Here is a 16,334-nt window from a genome sequence, read left to right on the forward strand (position 1 = left end):
AAGGAAGCACTTCAACTGGAACCTTACTTGCTGAATTCTTCTTCAAGAATTCTCTAGCCTTTCTAGGATTAAATTCTCCTAGACTTTCTTTTTTCTTTCTTCCTCTCTATTAGTCCTTCCTAATTCTCTTCCCAAGCTCTCGTCTTAAAATGGCAGACTTGTCTTAATAAGAAAAATTTTGTCTTAACAAGAGAAAGAAGAGAATTGCTCAGACTTCGATGCCTTGGACTCTCAGATATGAGTCCTATTTATAATGAGAGAAGAGGCGCCATCCAAAATAATGTGTCTGTAGACTTAGCATCCCAAAAATTTGAATACAGTGTATTCAGATGAGTTTCTTCATGCAGAAGGACTCCAAGGGTCAAGGGGGCGCACCACACAACTCTTTGAAGAAAAATCATATTGTTTAGGCATCAAAAAGTCGTATATATGACTTTCCAATTTGATAAGCCTTCCATCTCTGCTAGGGGCTTTGGACCTGATCCAAACGCCCATCAGATGGGTGAGAGAAGGGATGAGGGGATGCCAACCAACTTGCTTAAAGTAGAAGGACTTCCTAGTGTCATCATCTGAATTTTTTCTCCGACTCTTTGAAGAAAAAAATATACTCCATGCTACCCAAGAGGCGTGGACAAGATCAAGCCTATCCAATAGGCATAGAAGGACAGAGAGAGGCTCAAGGAGGTACCACATGGGTCATAACCCAAGGTAGAAGGACTCTAAGTCCTTCTGTATGCTAAAAAATATGTGTGCCATCTCCATTTTAGCGCCAACCATGAAGGAGTCCCATGCGCCATGGACTTTTCATGTGGGCATGTAGATAAAGCTATGAGGCACCAACACTTGGCTGCCGCTTATGGCTCAACTTAATCTAAATCTAACTTAATTAGGTTAGCCCAATTAGGAAGATTCTAAACCAAAATCAATTTGGCTAAGAGTAGGGTTAGCCAACATGTGCGAGCATGCTAATTAGCAACCCAAGTAGGATTCATTGATCCTAATATAATTTAAATAAATTCTTTGATCAATTTCTTAATGTGTGTGACCCATTAGGTTCTACATCTAGCTAGTAGTAGATCTAGGTGCATGTTGACCTAGTTTGATTAGAACCTTTCTAATCGATTTAAATCAAATACATGTCATCCTAAGTTAACCAATTAGAACTCTTTCTAATTGATTCATGAATTAAATTCTTTAATTCATGAGAACTTACAAGACAAGATTGACATCTAGCAATGTGTCCTGCTTATCTAAAAGATATGAAATTTGATAGAAATATCAAATATATCATTCAGTGGCAAGTTACCATGCAATTCAATCCTTCGATCATCCCACATCTCGAATATATTTATGAGTATGGTTCATGTCAAACTTAATTACATATTCATATCGATTATCCATTAATCAACGATGACTCTAATGATGAAATATTAGAAACTCTTTCTAATCTTCATTCTACTTTGATCAAAGATTTTCTGAGTCATCTAAAGATGATAATACATAGGATAACATCTCCTTTTACTAAGAGTGATTGATTACTTATCGACCGACTCATAACCTTCATACACAATCCACTATATCCAGAACATTCTGTATATAACTTAGTCATAAATGAGTATGAACCAAAATATGGATTCATGTATATAAGATACCATGGTGGCCTCATATCTAAGGATCACTTGCACAACTCTCGCTAGAAAACCATCTTTTGATATGTAAGTAAGACTTTATAAGACGTTCTTTCTGTAGATCAATTCATTAAACTTATTCTCTAATTAGCACCCAGATTCTTGTATTAGTGTTTCCATATAAGTGACTATGAGATCAGCCACCCTCTCCATCAAGTATATATAGGATGTACTAGTCTATTCGGAATATTGATCCCTAACTCAATGATCCAACAACAGAAAATATTTTAGATTAAGATTTTAGTATTTTAGGTCTCACTGGCATGAACTCTTCATGGCTTTAAAATCATTACCCTAATCTATGAGATTCATTATAATCTTAAAGACAAATAAAATGTAGCAAATGATGAAATAAAATATCTAATTTTATTCATAAATAAATAATATTATTGCATGAGTTGGAAGATTATACAGAAAAGTTTCTATTACATCAACTATGTGATTGGCTTGCAGGGCACTAATCTTTCATATTTACCGATTGAGCCCTTTAAAACACCCTTTGGTTGTCCCTTCTTCTCCCTTATGAAGGGTTCCATCGAAGACCATGAATGCATCTATCTCCTTCTCCGCACCCCTTATCCATATGTCATAAAACCCCTTATCCGCCGGCTAGCTACTCCCTCACCGTCTTCAACCGGACTGTCTCGATTTGAAGCCAAAAAACCAAAAAAAAAATAAAAAACAAATCTCTCGGCCGGCTACTCCCTCACCATCTTCAATCAGACCACCTCCAAGGCTCAACCCCTCGTCGATCATGGCGCCTACCTCGCCGACTATCCCCCTCCACCGCGCCCCCTTCCTCTCCTACCTCTGCGATGTCATGGGCAATCCGCAGCCACCTTCATCGATTGGCTACTCTCTTATCGTTTGTATTGTTATCGATGCCTCTATCTCGAGCGACAACCACGGGCTCGGGCTCCATTCAAAATCATCGGGTGGCGATCGTGGGGAATGAGAAAGCTATGAAAAAAATAGGAGGCAGAAGGCTCGAAGTCAAAAAAAAATTAAAAAAAAATTATGGGGAAATACCTCTTTCATAAAATTTTCATGCACATGTCAATCAAAGTACACGACCATGCGGCCGACGGAGGATGCCTCCGGTTTAATATATATATATATATATATTTCATTGCCGATGGTGCAAGCGATGCCACGCAGCGGTGATGCTTTACCAAAACACTGTCGGATGGATCTCAGCCGTTGATAATCGCAGCTAGCCGGAAGGGAACGCTACAAAAGTAGAACACTGTCGATCTGCGTCTTCCCCCTCTCTCATCCTCTCAATTCCTGGTCCCATCCAAGCTTATTCTTCCCCGGCTCTGCGCCGGTCGAAATTAGGCTCGTGTTCGTCTCGATATTTGTATAGAAATCAGAAGCCGAGCCAGATCATATTCTATTCTTCTTTTCGCGAGAGGGGAAGGGGAAGAAAGAGAAGGAGATGGAAGCGCCAGAGGGGACGGTGCGGAATATATTGGAGCAGAAGAGCCTCAAGTGGGTGTTTGTCGGGGGGAAAGGAGGGGTGGGGAAGACGACGTGCAGCTCGATCCTCGCGATCCTCCTCGCCCAGGTCCGCCAGTCTGTGCTCGTCATCTCCACCGACCCCGCCCACAACCTCAGCGACGCCTTCCAGCAGCGCTTTACCAAGATCCCCACGCTGGTTAATGGCTTCACCAATCTTTTCGCCATGGTGAGCCCTATTCTGATCTCGGTTTCTTTCTTTCTTTCTCTTATTACTCTGGTTTTGATTCGTCTATTTATTAGCAAGAAAAAGAAACGTATTTAAAAAAACAATGATCATTTTCGTGAATTTTTTTTATTGTATTTGTTTCGATGATAATCATATGAGAATCAAGGCCTAGATTTAATCTTGCGCATTCTTTTTTTTTTTTTTTTTGTCAAAATTTGAGGAATCCGCAGAGGTTTATAAATTTCCAGTTATTTGATGATGCAGTGGAACTTCAGAGAACGAAGAAAAGTAGGTTTACATTTTCAGAATTGTATGTACAAGTGAATACGAACACAGGGATGAATAGATGTTGTTGGTGGTTTTCCTTGATACAATGTTGAAGCAAAAGTTGTTTAAGATGCCTAGTCACTTTATCATTCAATAATGATAAAACTAGTATCGAAGGGAGGCATTCAAACTAATCTTAGTCACTTGATTTGCCCATATAAACTAAAGATATATTTGGGGGGTGTTGGTTGGGGGGGGGGGGGGTGTTGGCGTCTGAAATTGGAATGGGAATGGGTGGCTTCCATTCCACTTGTTTGGTTGGGAGGAGTCTCATTCCAATTCTAATTCAGGAGCGGAATGGGAATGGCCCAATCTAACTAAAACTCAATCACCAGTCTCTTCTAAAGATTCAAATTTTCATTCCAATTTCGATTCCGATCATGAACTAAATACTTCGGAGGATTTGACTATTCCAATTCCAATTCTAATCCATTCCGATTCCCATTTCGATTATGATTCTGGTTGCAAACCAAACACCCCCTTCAAATATATCCATATTGGGTTGCTATCAATAAACTACATGGTCTTGTGTGGCTTATTGCGGAAAGAGATAGGCTACCTTATCAAGAGATACACTGAAGATATACGTACGTGCACTTAAAAGCGACATGTTGGAATAGTTATGCTACTTCACATGCACATGGTGAAGAACAGCAGACATGTTTTAAGTCTCTCTAGAACCTTGTTGTTTTGGTTGACAGCTTGATTAGACCTCAAGTGGAAAGCTATAGAGACAGATCAATATGTTGGGTCATGAGAATTCCTTAGAATTCAATTTGTGGGCCCTCATTTGTCTATGCAATCTGCTATAAGTACCCCCTCTTGACTGCCAATTCCATGAATTTCTATTAGATTCAAATTTATGTGATTGACTTTTGTTGTTGCCACTTGCCACCCCTTTTTTGGTAACAGTTCTGTGAGTTGCATCAATTCCCTTATGCCACATGGCATAGAGAACTTTTTGTGTCTACAAATGGGATTCACATAGCATTATTCTCCCAATAATCATGTGACTAGGAATGCTCATCAATAATCCTTCTTAATTTGGTTTTGTATAGACTGTGTGATAAATGAGTCTTATGGATATAGATGGAATCATTAAGAATTAAAGAATCAAAGCTCTAAGTATAGATGTGCAATTATAGTATAGGATCCCATTTCCTTTTGCAGGATGGGACACATGGCAATAGAGAGAGGTTACAGTGTTTTCATGTTCAAGGTAAAAAGGAGGGAATAAGAAAGTAGAGCTTAGCACATAATAATTGATGATATATCTAGGTTTTTAATACTATGTGATGGGACTATCCTAGTTTTTTCATGGAAAGGGACACCGTGCATACCGACACTCAAGATGGTCAACATCCTGTTCCATCATGGCCCATTTCCCAATTCATCTTGTCCCAAAACTCAGGGGCATGTTCAGTCTCATTGTGTGATGCCTCGCTGTCCAACCAGTATCTAAAACCATGGACGTATGTTGCTTCTTCTTCTTTTTTAGATCTTATATTCTTCCTATGTCTTTTAGGTTTCTATCTCATTAATTTTTCACATTCAAAGGCACTACTTTTGTACAAGTTAAGTATTTTCTTTGTTTAAATTGTATATATATTTGTTAGATATGCATATCTATATATTACCTCATCAATAACCTATAATTATTTTTAAACTAAATCATTGCCCTTTTTAATAATATTTTTAACTGAAGGATCAGGAATAGAATCTCCTTGTTGATTGAATTGATTGAATGCATGATGATTGGATTTGTGGCTCCTTAATATATTAGAGCTATGATTGATGACACTATTATAACATATCTTTGGGTTTCTTCATATATGACTCATAAAGGGTGATTGTCAATATAAGCAAGGCACTTGGGAGCAAGTTCTGTTTGAGAATGCTGGCCCAAGGAGCAATTTTATTGCATTCACCTTGTGAACTGTAACAAGTTTAGAGGAGCAAGGCAAGATAGTAAGTTTATAGTAGTACTAACTAGGGATATCCGTAGAAAATGTTTATGCTTTGTAGGTCCTTAAAAAGCTATGGAAGGAGAAAAGTTAAATTTGGCTGAAAGCTTGCTGATTATAAATAGAGGTTTCACAACATAGTAAATTAGAGAAGCATCACAATATGGGCTATGGTGTAAGCTTAGTTATTTGAAGTAGGAGCAGATTCAGCTGTGGGAACATGGACACAAACTCTTGAGAAAGTTAGAATAGGAAAGGCTTAGAAGCTGGTATTGGAGTGAGTTTCTTGATAGATTCCAAAGCTAATGAGGCATCTTTCTTAGAAGTTTCCTATTTTAAGGGTATAAGAGGCTGTTTTATCAAATTTTATTGATGTTCTGTTTGATTAACCTATAATGGGCTTGCTAATTCAAGTGAGGCAAAAGGTTTTGTTGGGGGAAGGGCCTATGTTGCAGAAAATATACGTGCACATTTTGAAGTATGGCTAATTTGGATGTACATGGCAAGATAAAGGGTGTGAAAATGAAATTCATCCACATCTCCAACTTTTGAGGAAAAAAGTTTAGCTAATCAAGTAGTTTTTCTAAGGATGCTTTTCCCTTTCTTCGTTTATTTGGTTGGTTTTTTCATATATATCGTTTTCATTGAGTGAAGGTGGCTCTTGATCTTTGCTTCTTTTTTTTGCAAGTATTAGCTTGCACGTAAGACTTCTCATGGCATTCCTTAAGCAGCTGAATTTTCAATTTTATGACTTACCAGCTTACCCCCATGCTGTGAACCAAGAAAGAAAAGAAAGGACAGAAGAAAACATTGAAAAAATAAATTGCTATTCTCAGGACCTTACATATCCAGTTATTCATATATTTATTTTCCATATTTTGAATTTTTTCCCCTTTCACTAGTTGACCGTCTTATCCATGTTCTAACTTGTTCTATTAATTCCCATAACTATGATGTTCTATTCCTGCTGTTTGCTTTATTTTGTATTTTTGTGAGAAGGAATTGCTTGATCGCTCATTTATCTATTAGCATTGTCTGTTTAATGTTTTTTTTCTTCTCCTTCTTCTTCTTCTTCTTCTTTGTTTTACCTTTTCTTTATTGACAGGAGGTGGATCCCAAGGTAGAAAATGATGAATTACCAAATGATGAAGGGGTAGATAGCTTTCTGTCAGAGCTAACAAATGCAATTCCTGGAGTTGATGAGGCTATGAGCTTTGCTGAGATGCTAAAGTAAGTTTTCTCATGTTACTCTGCCCAATGCATTATTTCATCCATCCTTTCTAAGGGAATAAAAACAGCTGTAGATGCTTTAGCATTTATTTGTCTAGGTTGCCTATGATGCTATCGTGGCCAATTGTTTACATCCTCGTACAAAATTTCCTTATTAAATTTATTCTAAAAATCTTGCTAGCTATGATAAATTATGGTTTTCGTCTACAATTGTTAGAAGCATGGATGTGTGAACTGTCCTAATTTACAATGGTCTTGCTAACTTTTGTCTTCACATTGGTTGGAGAAGCAAACATTCTTATTGCCTTGATGTATCTAAATTTAAATAAGCATTTCAATCCTAATTAAGAGAGTGAAAAATGAATTCTGAAATAACTGGGAGGACAAATTTTATATGTTGGGCTCAAAAAATATCCCATCCCTCCATGAGTTATGCATCAAAGGCATTTATTAGGCGTCTCAGCAGTTTGTAACTTTGATTACGTCAGTCATTGGTTTTGATGCATAATTTAGGTGAGAATAGAAAACATGACTCAGCTTTGAGCGAAGGTATGTAGAGCCCTGCTAGCTGTTCTCTTCTCTTCTCATGTTCGACTCCTCTCTCCTTTCCTTTATCATTTTTCCCTTTTTCTCTTCATATGAAAAATTTTGAGGTAGGCAAGATACTGGAATCAGGGTTGCTAGGTTTTTCTTTTCCTTTTTGTCCTCTTATCATTTCCTTATTCTTTTAGGGAAAGACATGAGAACAGGGGTTCTTTTCCATTTTTTTTTCTTTTCCTTTGGGCTTTCCTTGGTTGGCTAGGGCTGAAACAGGGGATTTTCCTTCTTAATTTTTTTTCTCTGGGGAAACTAGAAGCATGATTAAGGTGAGAATTTAGGTCTTAGGTTAGGGAAAGACACACTAAAATGGGAATTTGTTTTCTTTTATTTCATTTTTTTTATTTATTCTATTTTTTTAACTTTCCTTGATTGGCCAGGGTAGAAATAACAGACTTTCCTTCTTTATATCCTTTCTTTAAGGGCAGTCTTAAGTGTGATTGAAGTGAGAGTTTAGGCTAGATTATTTGGTAGGGTTGTGCGATGCAATTGTGTCAATGGTGTATGAAGCATATAAAGAAAAGATTGACCTCACGGATCTTCAAATCTTGTGATCATCGAAATAGTCAACGATAGGCAGATAAGGAAGAATATAACGGCCATATCTCTCCAGATAAAGCAAGGTTAATTGTCTGATTCTTCTTCCTTCTCACGGCTCTTCAGTCTCGCCTATAAATAAAGGCCCACAGGGGACCCCCAAGATATAAAAAAATCTCTACCAACATGTTCACTTCTTTCCTTTGTTGTCTAGAATTCTAACTTGAGCGTTGGAGGGTCTCCGTCAGAGCCATATCTGGTCTGGGATTTTTATTGCAAGTTCTGCTGTCATCGACCTGCCATCGCCGTCCAACTCCAGTTAATCCGACATCGAGACAAATTCCTCAACACTTGGCATCAACCAATTTATGTTGTGGTGACATTGCAAAAGACCCTGATTTTCTGTGTTCTTGTGGCATTAAATGAATCTATATCTTGTTGAATTTGATCCACTTGTAACACTATTAATGAAATAGTTGGATCCTATGATTGTTTCCCCTTGGGGCAATTCCCTTGTCCATCACCCTTAGCAGCATTGAAAATCTGCAGTATTAGTGGTAGTTGGACCTTTTAAATTTGTATTTAGCTGTGTTTTAAAACATGGCGAAGGTAGGCTAGTGGCTGATGGATTGTAATGCTTAGCCAAAAGGCTGCTGATTTGGGCAGGACCACATTGAATAATATTTCCAAATGTGAAAATAGCAGCTACAATAAAGGGAAAAATTAAAAGGAAACATTTTTGCATTTATTTGAGAAACAACTTTAATAATTTTATCATGACGGAAGTAATGAAATGGCAAATTTTCGCTACAAATCATAAATTCTAGGTTGATCAGTTGGATTGTTATTCTACATCAAGGTTGTCATCCAGCCTAATTTCTGCTCTCTAATTTCTTGAATTGGCATAGATCAAGTGATCTGGTAATAGCATGCTTTTCTTCCCCACAGCATATTCCTTGTTTTCATCAGTGGGCTCCTCAGTTTAGTGAATCCTTTTGCATGGTGTTCACTATTTATAGCGTTGTCCTGTGCTTTTTCGATCTTACACTTCCCAATCTGTGGTGTAATAGCATAGCCATCCTGAAAATAAGTGTACCGAATTGTTGATGAAACAGTGTTGGAGCGCCCTTCCAATCATCAATGTCCATTGGGAGGTTCAAGACAAAATGCTACTTGGCTTGCAATGTTGCCAAGGTTCAAAAATTTGTTTTCAGTTTTGGGATAGACCTAGTGATTTGATTCTGGCTGTTTCGATGGTTTGAACTCTAGTACTAAAAAAAGAATGTAAAAAGATAAAAAATGTCAATTACATCATGAAAGTTGAAAACTAAGGAAGTTAGAAGTTTCTTGACGTTATATTGTTTGAGGCCCTTGGATATATTGCTCACGTTACTTACGGTAACACAGCCAAAAATTATTTTCTTGCTAGTTAAAAACATGTTTTTAAGTTTGAAAATATTACTACATTATTTGATTGCAAAATAACCTGTGGCAATCAAACTGTGTATAATTTTAAGTTTAAATAGCTGGATCTATTTCAGAAAATTCACTTTTTTTCTAATCATCTTTCCAATGTAATGTTGCAATACTGTCAATTTTCTCAAATCTAATAAAGTTTAAATTTAGTTTATAAAATGTGCTTGTTGACATTTAAAAAAGAAACAAAGAAGTGGAATAAAAAGTGGCCTAGAAAGCTAATACACAATGGATCTGGCCTAATAAGTTAGTTTTGGCTTCATTCTGAAATCCATTTCAGTTTCTGATCAATTCCAACTGGAACTGAAATGTTTCAGTTCTGTTTTGAGTTTTTGCTGAAAATTCAAACCATGGATATAGCTATATTTGTTTCTTGAGCATTGGTCAACTAGTTGTGCTTTCTCCACCAATATCTCACCCCATTCATGGATGATATTAAGCTTGGAATTTCATAAAGTTGACAATAACTCCCTTTTCTAACTATATTGATTAACCATGTACCTCTGATTTTTTGCATTATTTTTTTACAGGACCATCTGTCATTTATTTTAGTGACTTAATTGATGATTTAATCGTCATACACTTAAAAAAACAATGGATTGTTCTTTAGGAGTGTTACCTTTTGTGCTGCGTCATCATTAGCATCTCTTTTGATCTGATACTCTTTTTTATTTCTTTGTTTTTTTCGGTCTCCGATGTCTCACGTCATTTTCTTGGTTAGATTTATGTCCAAGCCTATGGTCCCCTATTGATCTTGCCAAATTATAGTATGCTTCCTTTTCACATTTCTCTACCTATATGGGCTTCAGTAATATAAATGTTTAGTCTTCTAACTACAAGAAAAGTTATCCTATCCTAGACTCCAGCTTATTTCATTATTGTAAGCCTTGTAGTCTTTTAGCTGGTTTGTTTTATCAAACCAATCTTATTGATGTTTTTTCCCTCTTGGCATATCTCAGGTTTAATTAAGATAAAGATTACAAGTTACCAACTGTTGGTGCTAGATTTTGGCCGGTGCCGGAGGAGTTGGAGTGGATGGTTGAGATCTATCTCCTGAGGGCGAGACCTCTAAGAAAAATTCCGATCGGAGGTGGCTCCGGCGGGGACCCTCCGACACTCAAGTCAGTATCTCATTCAATAGAGGTAGGAGCGTGAGAGACAGAGTAATGGCATACTTTGAGGTCTTCTTTTTCACGTCTTCTTATAGACGGAGTTCGGAGGTTGTTAGGCTTGCGTCTGTAGGCTGTCAGGATAGGCTGCCTGCTGTCCGCTCACTAATCAAGTTGTTAGTCATGGGTATCAGCCATGTCATGTGGCCACATTCTGCAAGCTTGTCAGAGTATCTTGTCCGTCATGTTTTGAAAGTTTGTTAGGATACCGTCTAGTTGCCCAGGTAATCCGGTTGATCGGGAGGCTCGAGTCGGCCAGGCTGACTTAATGCCTTGTCAGCAATCCCTAGGCCTTAGAGGAGAATCATTAACAGCTATCAATTGTTGAAAGGGTGACAGCGGCTAATGAGAGAGCCACTGGGCAAATCGACGAATAGGATCGAGAAGGGGTCGGATGTTACGACCAGCTCTCTGGGGGGAGGGCCCTCGGTTAAGAATTAGGTCGATCATTAGGGACGAGGCTCCCTTGCTGTTGATGCATATTTGGTCGGAAGCCTCCGATTGTGAATAGACGCCTAGTCAGTCTGCACCGCTCACAAATGGCCTTGGGTTGGGCCCTAGCGAGTGGGCCACCAAGAGGCCGTTGATATCTTCGAGCAAGAGTCATCTAATCATGCCAATGGATTCTCGACGCCGGTTTACGCTCGGGCAACGGGCCGGAAAGTAGTTATAGCTCAATATAGCTAGAGGCCGATGGTGAGTTGGCCACGGCCTTTACACTCCCAAGCATTGGGCCTTGAGCTTCTTCATGTTTTTGGTCTGGACTAATTCTTCTCCGATACATGCCCTCTACTCCCAATTCCGAGCCTTGGTCGGACGAAGGGAGTACTGTTGATCATTCCTGGCATCGAAGACGTGGAAAGCCCAAGATGAAAAGATGTGCACGACTTTCGAGGTGGATGTGAAGGGGTTTGGGCAGGTAATCATAACTAAAATATAGGATTTTAACTTGAATTCCGATGGGTACCTTTTCTGGCACGGTGCATTAATCCGAACGACTGACGGTGGAAGATGCTTGATGGGAAAATGCCATGTGTGGGCTGCTCGTTCGATAGTGGCGATTCGCAACCTTCTGGAATCGTCCTTTTTCGACTATAAAGTTGTATCGCTTTCCATCTCCTTTATGCTTTCTGGCGGTCTTTCGAGTCTCTCTCTTCTTCCGACTTCTCTTCTCCCTTGGACCGTCATTATGTTTAGTTTGTTCCGTCCGGATTTTCTTTTGCCACGACATCTTCAAGGGGCCATCTAGGAGCCGTCCTTGTCATTCTTGGTTCTCCGAGAGTTCCCCTCTTTCGTCCAGGTGGGTTTTCTTTGGTTATTTTTTTCATCCATTTGTTTTCGAGTTTGTTTCGATCTTTCTTTTTTCCTTTCTCTCCTGGGTCGTGGCCTTCCCTCTTGAACTTACGTAATGGTGGGGTCCGCTGATTTGGTCGGAAAATGGTCCACCTCTTCGAGGGCAAGCTCTGGGAATCTTGCTAAAAGATGTAAGGGTTCTAAGGCTGATTTAGCTTTCGAACCTTGTGACCATGACTCCGTGCTAGGGTTGGAGGACTTGAATCGATCTGAGCCGCGTACGGGGTTTCGGTGGAGTTCAATTTGGAGCTTCCTGGGACCATCGGACGGGCAAACGATCCACCACCCGATCGGTTAGTCGTGTACGAAGAGGCATTTCGTGCCAGTTTGCGGCTTCCTATTCTTCCCTTTATTCTCGATCTCTTTCGATTTTATTGTATCTCTCTTTGCACTCTCGTTTCAAATTCCTTTCGTTTTGTCGTTGGTTTCTTAGTTGTTTGTGCTATGGCCAACGTCCAACTCTCTGTCTCCCTTTTTCGAACTTTTTTTACCATCAAGAGGCATCCACGTGCCAAGGATTGGTGGTACATTGCGATGCAGAGGGGAGTTTCTCCTCTAATTACAGGCACTCCCTCTTTCATTCACGAGTGGAAGGGCCGTTTTTTTTTTCGTTTCTCACTCATCACTTAGTGATCGGAACTTGCCCAACTGGGGTCGATTGGAGACCTCAGCCGGCAACATTCCAAGACTGGAGGCCGAGGAGGAAGGTCACTTTAAAGTCCTCAGAGACTTCAAGGTCCCTTCCTTGGAAAAGCTATTATCTGAGGAAGCCCTGTATAGTGTGGGGCTTAGCCCGATTGATCCTAGGGGTGGTGGGGGATTATTCTTTCTCCTCTTTCCTTTCCGTATTTTTGATCCTTGTTGTGTTGTTGCAAGCATGAAGTCTGAAACTCTCATCAGGATGAGGAAGAATGCCCCTAAGAAGAGGGCAGCTTTAACTGCCGAGGGTCCTGTAAAGAAGGCAAGGGCCATCAAGTTGACCAACAAGGAGTGCCAGTTGAGCGAATCCTTTCAGCTGAGGATACTATTATGGGTGCCATCCCGATCACTTGAGTGCGTCTTGCCAGGTTAAGATTTCTCTGTCTGCTCAATCGAGTTCTCCTCGAAATTTTCGGCTTCTGCTTCAATTCCTCTTGTCTGAGGGGAAGAGAGGTCTTCTTCTCCGACGGTTGGTCCGAGCGTGTCGGCCCCCTCAGAGGAGTCGTCCGATGGTGGGATCCAATCACCCGTCGTTCTCGAGGGCACTGCTTTTGACGATTGAAAGTTTGTTCGGGGTCTGATGGAAGGGATACTTCTTCCTTCGGAGCTGGGGAGGCTCAAGGAACAAAGCTTTGTTGGCCTGCGGAGGCGAGCCATGACCTCCCTCACTAGGTATCATGATAATACTTCGCTTCTCTAATCTACTACCTTCTTTTTCTTCTCTTTACATGGTTCTTTAAGCAGATGTTTCACCTTCTTGACGAGCTATCGAACCATGCGGGGGAAGCGGAAAGAGTCCGTGCGCTGGCGGAGGCAGCTGAGCCAGAAGTCGGGCGCCTTAAGGAGGCATTGGGCAAGACGGGCTCCGATCTTGCTCGTAAAGAGGTGTAGAAGGCAGAATCTCGAGTTGTCAAGGCAGAGGAGAGGGCGAAGGCTTCTATGGAAGCTCTGGGAAAAGTGGAGGTTGAATTGGCCTCCGAGCAGGAGAAGCGGCGGAAGATGGCCTCGAAAGTAGCTGAGGCTGAGAAGAGAGCTGACGAGTGGGTCGCTGAGGCCGAAAAGAAGGCCGAGGAGCGGGTCGCTGAGGCCAGTTGTCTTGTCGTGGAGGCGTTTAAAGCTTCCAATGAATTTGAAGATAGAAAGATTGCGTTTGGCCAAGACTCTTTCAATACCGGCTTGGAAAGCGGGTTTGATGATTACCGCCGCCTAATCACTGCTCGATTTCCTACGATGGACTTTTCTTTCCTAAATGAGGACAAGGAAGAAACCACAGAAGAGCTTGTCTCTCCTGAACCTGGGACCGCCTAATGACGACTGGAAAGGGAACCGACAGTCATTGAGGTGTCCTCGTCTTCGGCCATCGATGTCGTTGCTCCGACGTCGACTTCTCCAACCATGGCACCTATAGGCCCGTCAGAGGCTGTCTTTCCAACTGTGGCACTCGTGGGTTCATCGAAGGCAGTTCTGAGCTCGACGGATCCTTCAAGTGAGGTCGGGAGCTAGAGTACCTTGTAGTTTCATTTCTTTTTGCTACCCTTTCTGTAAAGAAGACTTTTATTAATGAAATAGATTTTCTCCTTTTAAAATCATACTGTTCTTTGGGTATTTATCTAGTCCTTCTGCCAAGTCTTTGATTGGGGATGCCTTCCGATTCTCTGTGTCGAGCCTTTGTCGGCTCCTGTTGCTATGCAAATTAAGACTTGCATTAATGACCTAGAGAAAAAGGTGAAAGTGCTGAGCCAAAAGGCCTCAGATCGAAAGAGGGAGCTTTCTAAGGTTGGAAAGGCGTTCGAGGAAGTTTTGGCGGAGTTCGAGCATCGTCGGATGGTTGTTTGATCGAGGGACAAAGCTAACGCCAAAGAAAGGAATAAGCTGATTGAGGAATGCAAAAGATTGTCAGAAGTTGCCAAGAGGGCGACTTGGGACGCAGCTGCCTGGGTGCTCCGATACAGTCGTCGACTCCAATTGGCTCAGGAGAGGATTTCAACATTGGAGTCATCGCAGGCAGCCAAAGAAGGTAAGTGGGAGTTAGCGGCACTCGTTGCACGGCCTCAAAGCAGACTACGAGATGCGAGGATGAGGATTTTGGATTTTGAGTGGATCCAGGGAAGGTAGAACTCGTTTCCCAGAAAGGGCCTAGCGGTAGGGCGGCACTCGCACCCGTACTGCGGGATAATCGTCCAACGACAGCAAGACCTCAAGCTGCGACTGGATCTGGGTCGAATACAAGTCGGTCACAAATTACGGCCAAGCTCACACCGAGGAGGAATTAGCTTGTTTTGGTAGAGCCTCAAGATAGCAGGGACTTGACGAGGCGAGGGCTTCTAAGAGGGGAACTCATCAGCCCTGTCCTGGGCACTCCAACGATAGGATCCGTCGTATGTTCGTTATAGCCACAAGGTCGGCTTTGTGAGATGTCGAAATCAACTTAGGATACTGTTCTCCAGACTTGATCTTTCCGGCCTCTTGGAGGGAGACCTTTGCTCCTTTGCTTCCCACAGTTCGCCTAGTGGAGTAGTGATCCGTGGGCTCACTTCTAAGGGCTTAGAGTCACGGGGAGGGGTCCCGACAGGAATCAGAGCAAAGTCGATCGTTTCGTCGCTCATCGCTCGTCTCGCAAAACAGATACCGAGAGCATGGAGATTCCAGAGGATGAGTCTGAGGAGTCTTTGGAGCCAAGCATTAGTCGCCTTCAAATGTCAGGGTTTTGTTTCTTTATCGATGTCGTTTGCATGATTAAAATGGCTTTCCTCTATTCGAGACACTTATGCATTCTCCCTTGTCCTGTATTGCCCTTTTCATGACGTCAAACCTTTATGCTCGAATAGTTCTTTAACGAGCGACGTCTGTCAGGCAACCAAGGTGAGCGATCCTTGAAGCTTCATTGGACTCGATGCCTTGAGCCATCATGACCGATGGTCCGGCATTCGGAAACATCGCTCTGCAGGTATCCACGAAGCGATTGGTCGCTTCGATTCACGAAAGCAGCATCTCAGGAATCAGCGCATTAATTGAGAACGTCGGTGATCGCGTTGCCCACAAAAGGAATCAACGAAAGCCAGTGTTCAGAGCCTATGAGGGTTCTCCACGTGGCAACTAGTTGACCTACAAGGTTTTACTCCGTATTGATTTACAGGGCTGGAAAGATGTGTCATTAATTTTTTGGAGAGACGTCGGGGTTACTAAGGCTAGCACTTGGGTTCCAGTGGGGGCGTTTGTACCTACATAAAGAGACTGGTAGTCCTGGGTGCTGCCATCCGCATCCCCCTGTAACGTCTGCAATCCTTTATCACTTTAGTCACGATGATGCCCTTTAGGAAAGAAGTGAAATTGGCCATTAAGAAAAAGAGAGCCGTAGCGAAGAGAGAGGCCGCTTCGCTTGAGAGGGCGAGGAAGAAGGGGTTGGGCTAGTCTTCCACCATCAGTCCCGACACGCCAACTCCTGCCCCAGTTCCCCAGTCCAACTAGACTCCCATCGAAAAGGAGCGACTACGGCAGCCCGGGGGGCCCGCACCCTCGATTCTTCCTTATGGATTCCCACGGTCGTGCGGGATCGGTGCATTGAAAAGTTTCGGGCTTCTATGGCCTTTGAGGAGGAGGTTACTAA

At 41.6% G+C, this 16,334-nt stretch overlaps 1 protein-coding gene across 2 annotated transcripts in view; it reads left to right on the plus strand.

Annotated features, from left to right (window-relative positions):
* Window positions 1-2,957: 2,957 nt before the first annotated feature.
* LOC105034678 (ATPase GET3A) overlaps window positions 2,958-16,334 on the plus strand; it is a 63,969-nt gene continuing 50,592 nt past the window's right edge. For both annotated transcript variants that reach the window (XM_073243444.1, XM_010909915.4), the window contains exons 1-2: window positions 2,958-3,375; window positions 6,772-6,896. In XM_073243444.1, the coding sequence (XP_073099545.1) occupies window positions 3,127-3,375; window positions 6,772-6,896 (374 nt within the window). In that variant the 5' untranslated portion in view covers window positions 2,958-3,126. The remainder of the gene's footprint in view (window positions 3,376-6,771; window positions 6,897-16,334) is intronic.

This window comes from Elaeis guineensis, chromosome 9 (assembly GCF_000442705.2).
Source record: "Elaeis guineensis isolate ETL-2024a chromosome 9, EG11, whole genome shotgun sequence".
Classification (NCBI taxonomy): domain Eukaryota; kingdom Viridiplantae; phylum Streptophyta; class Magnoliopsida; order Arecales; family Arecaceae; genus Elaeis; species Elaeis guineensis.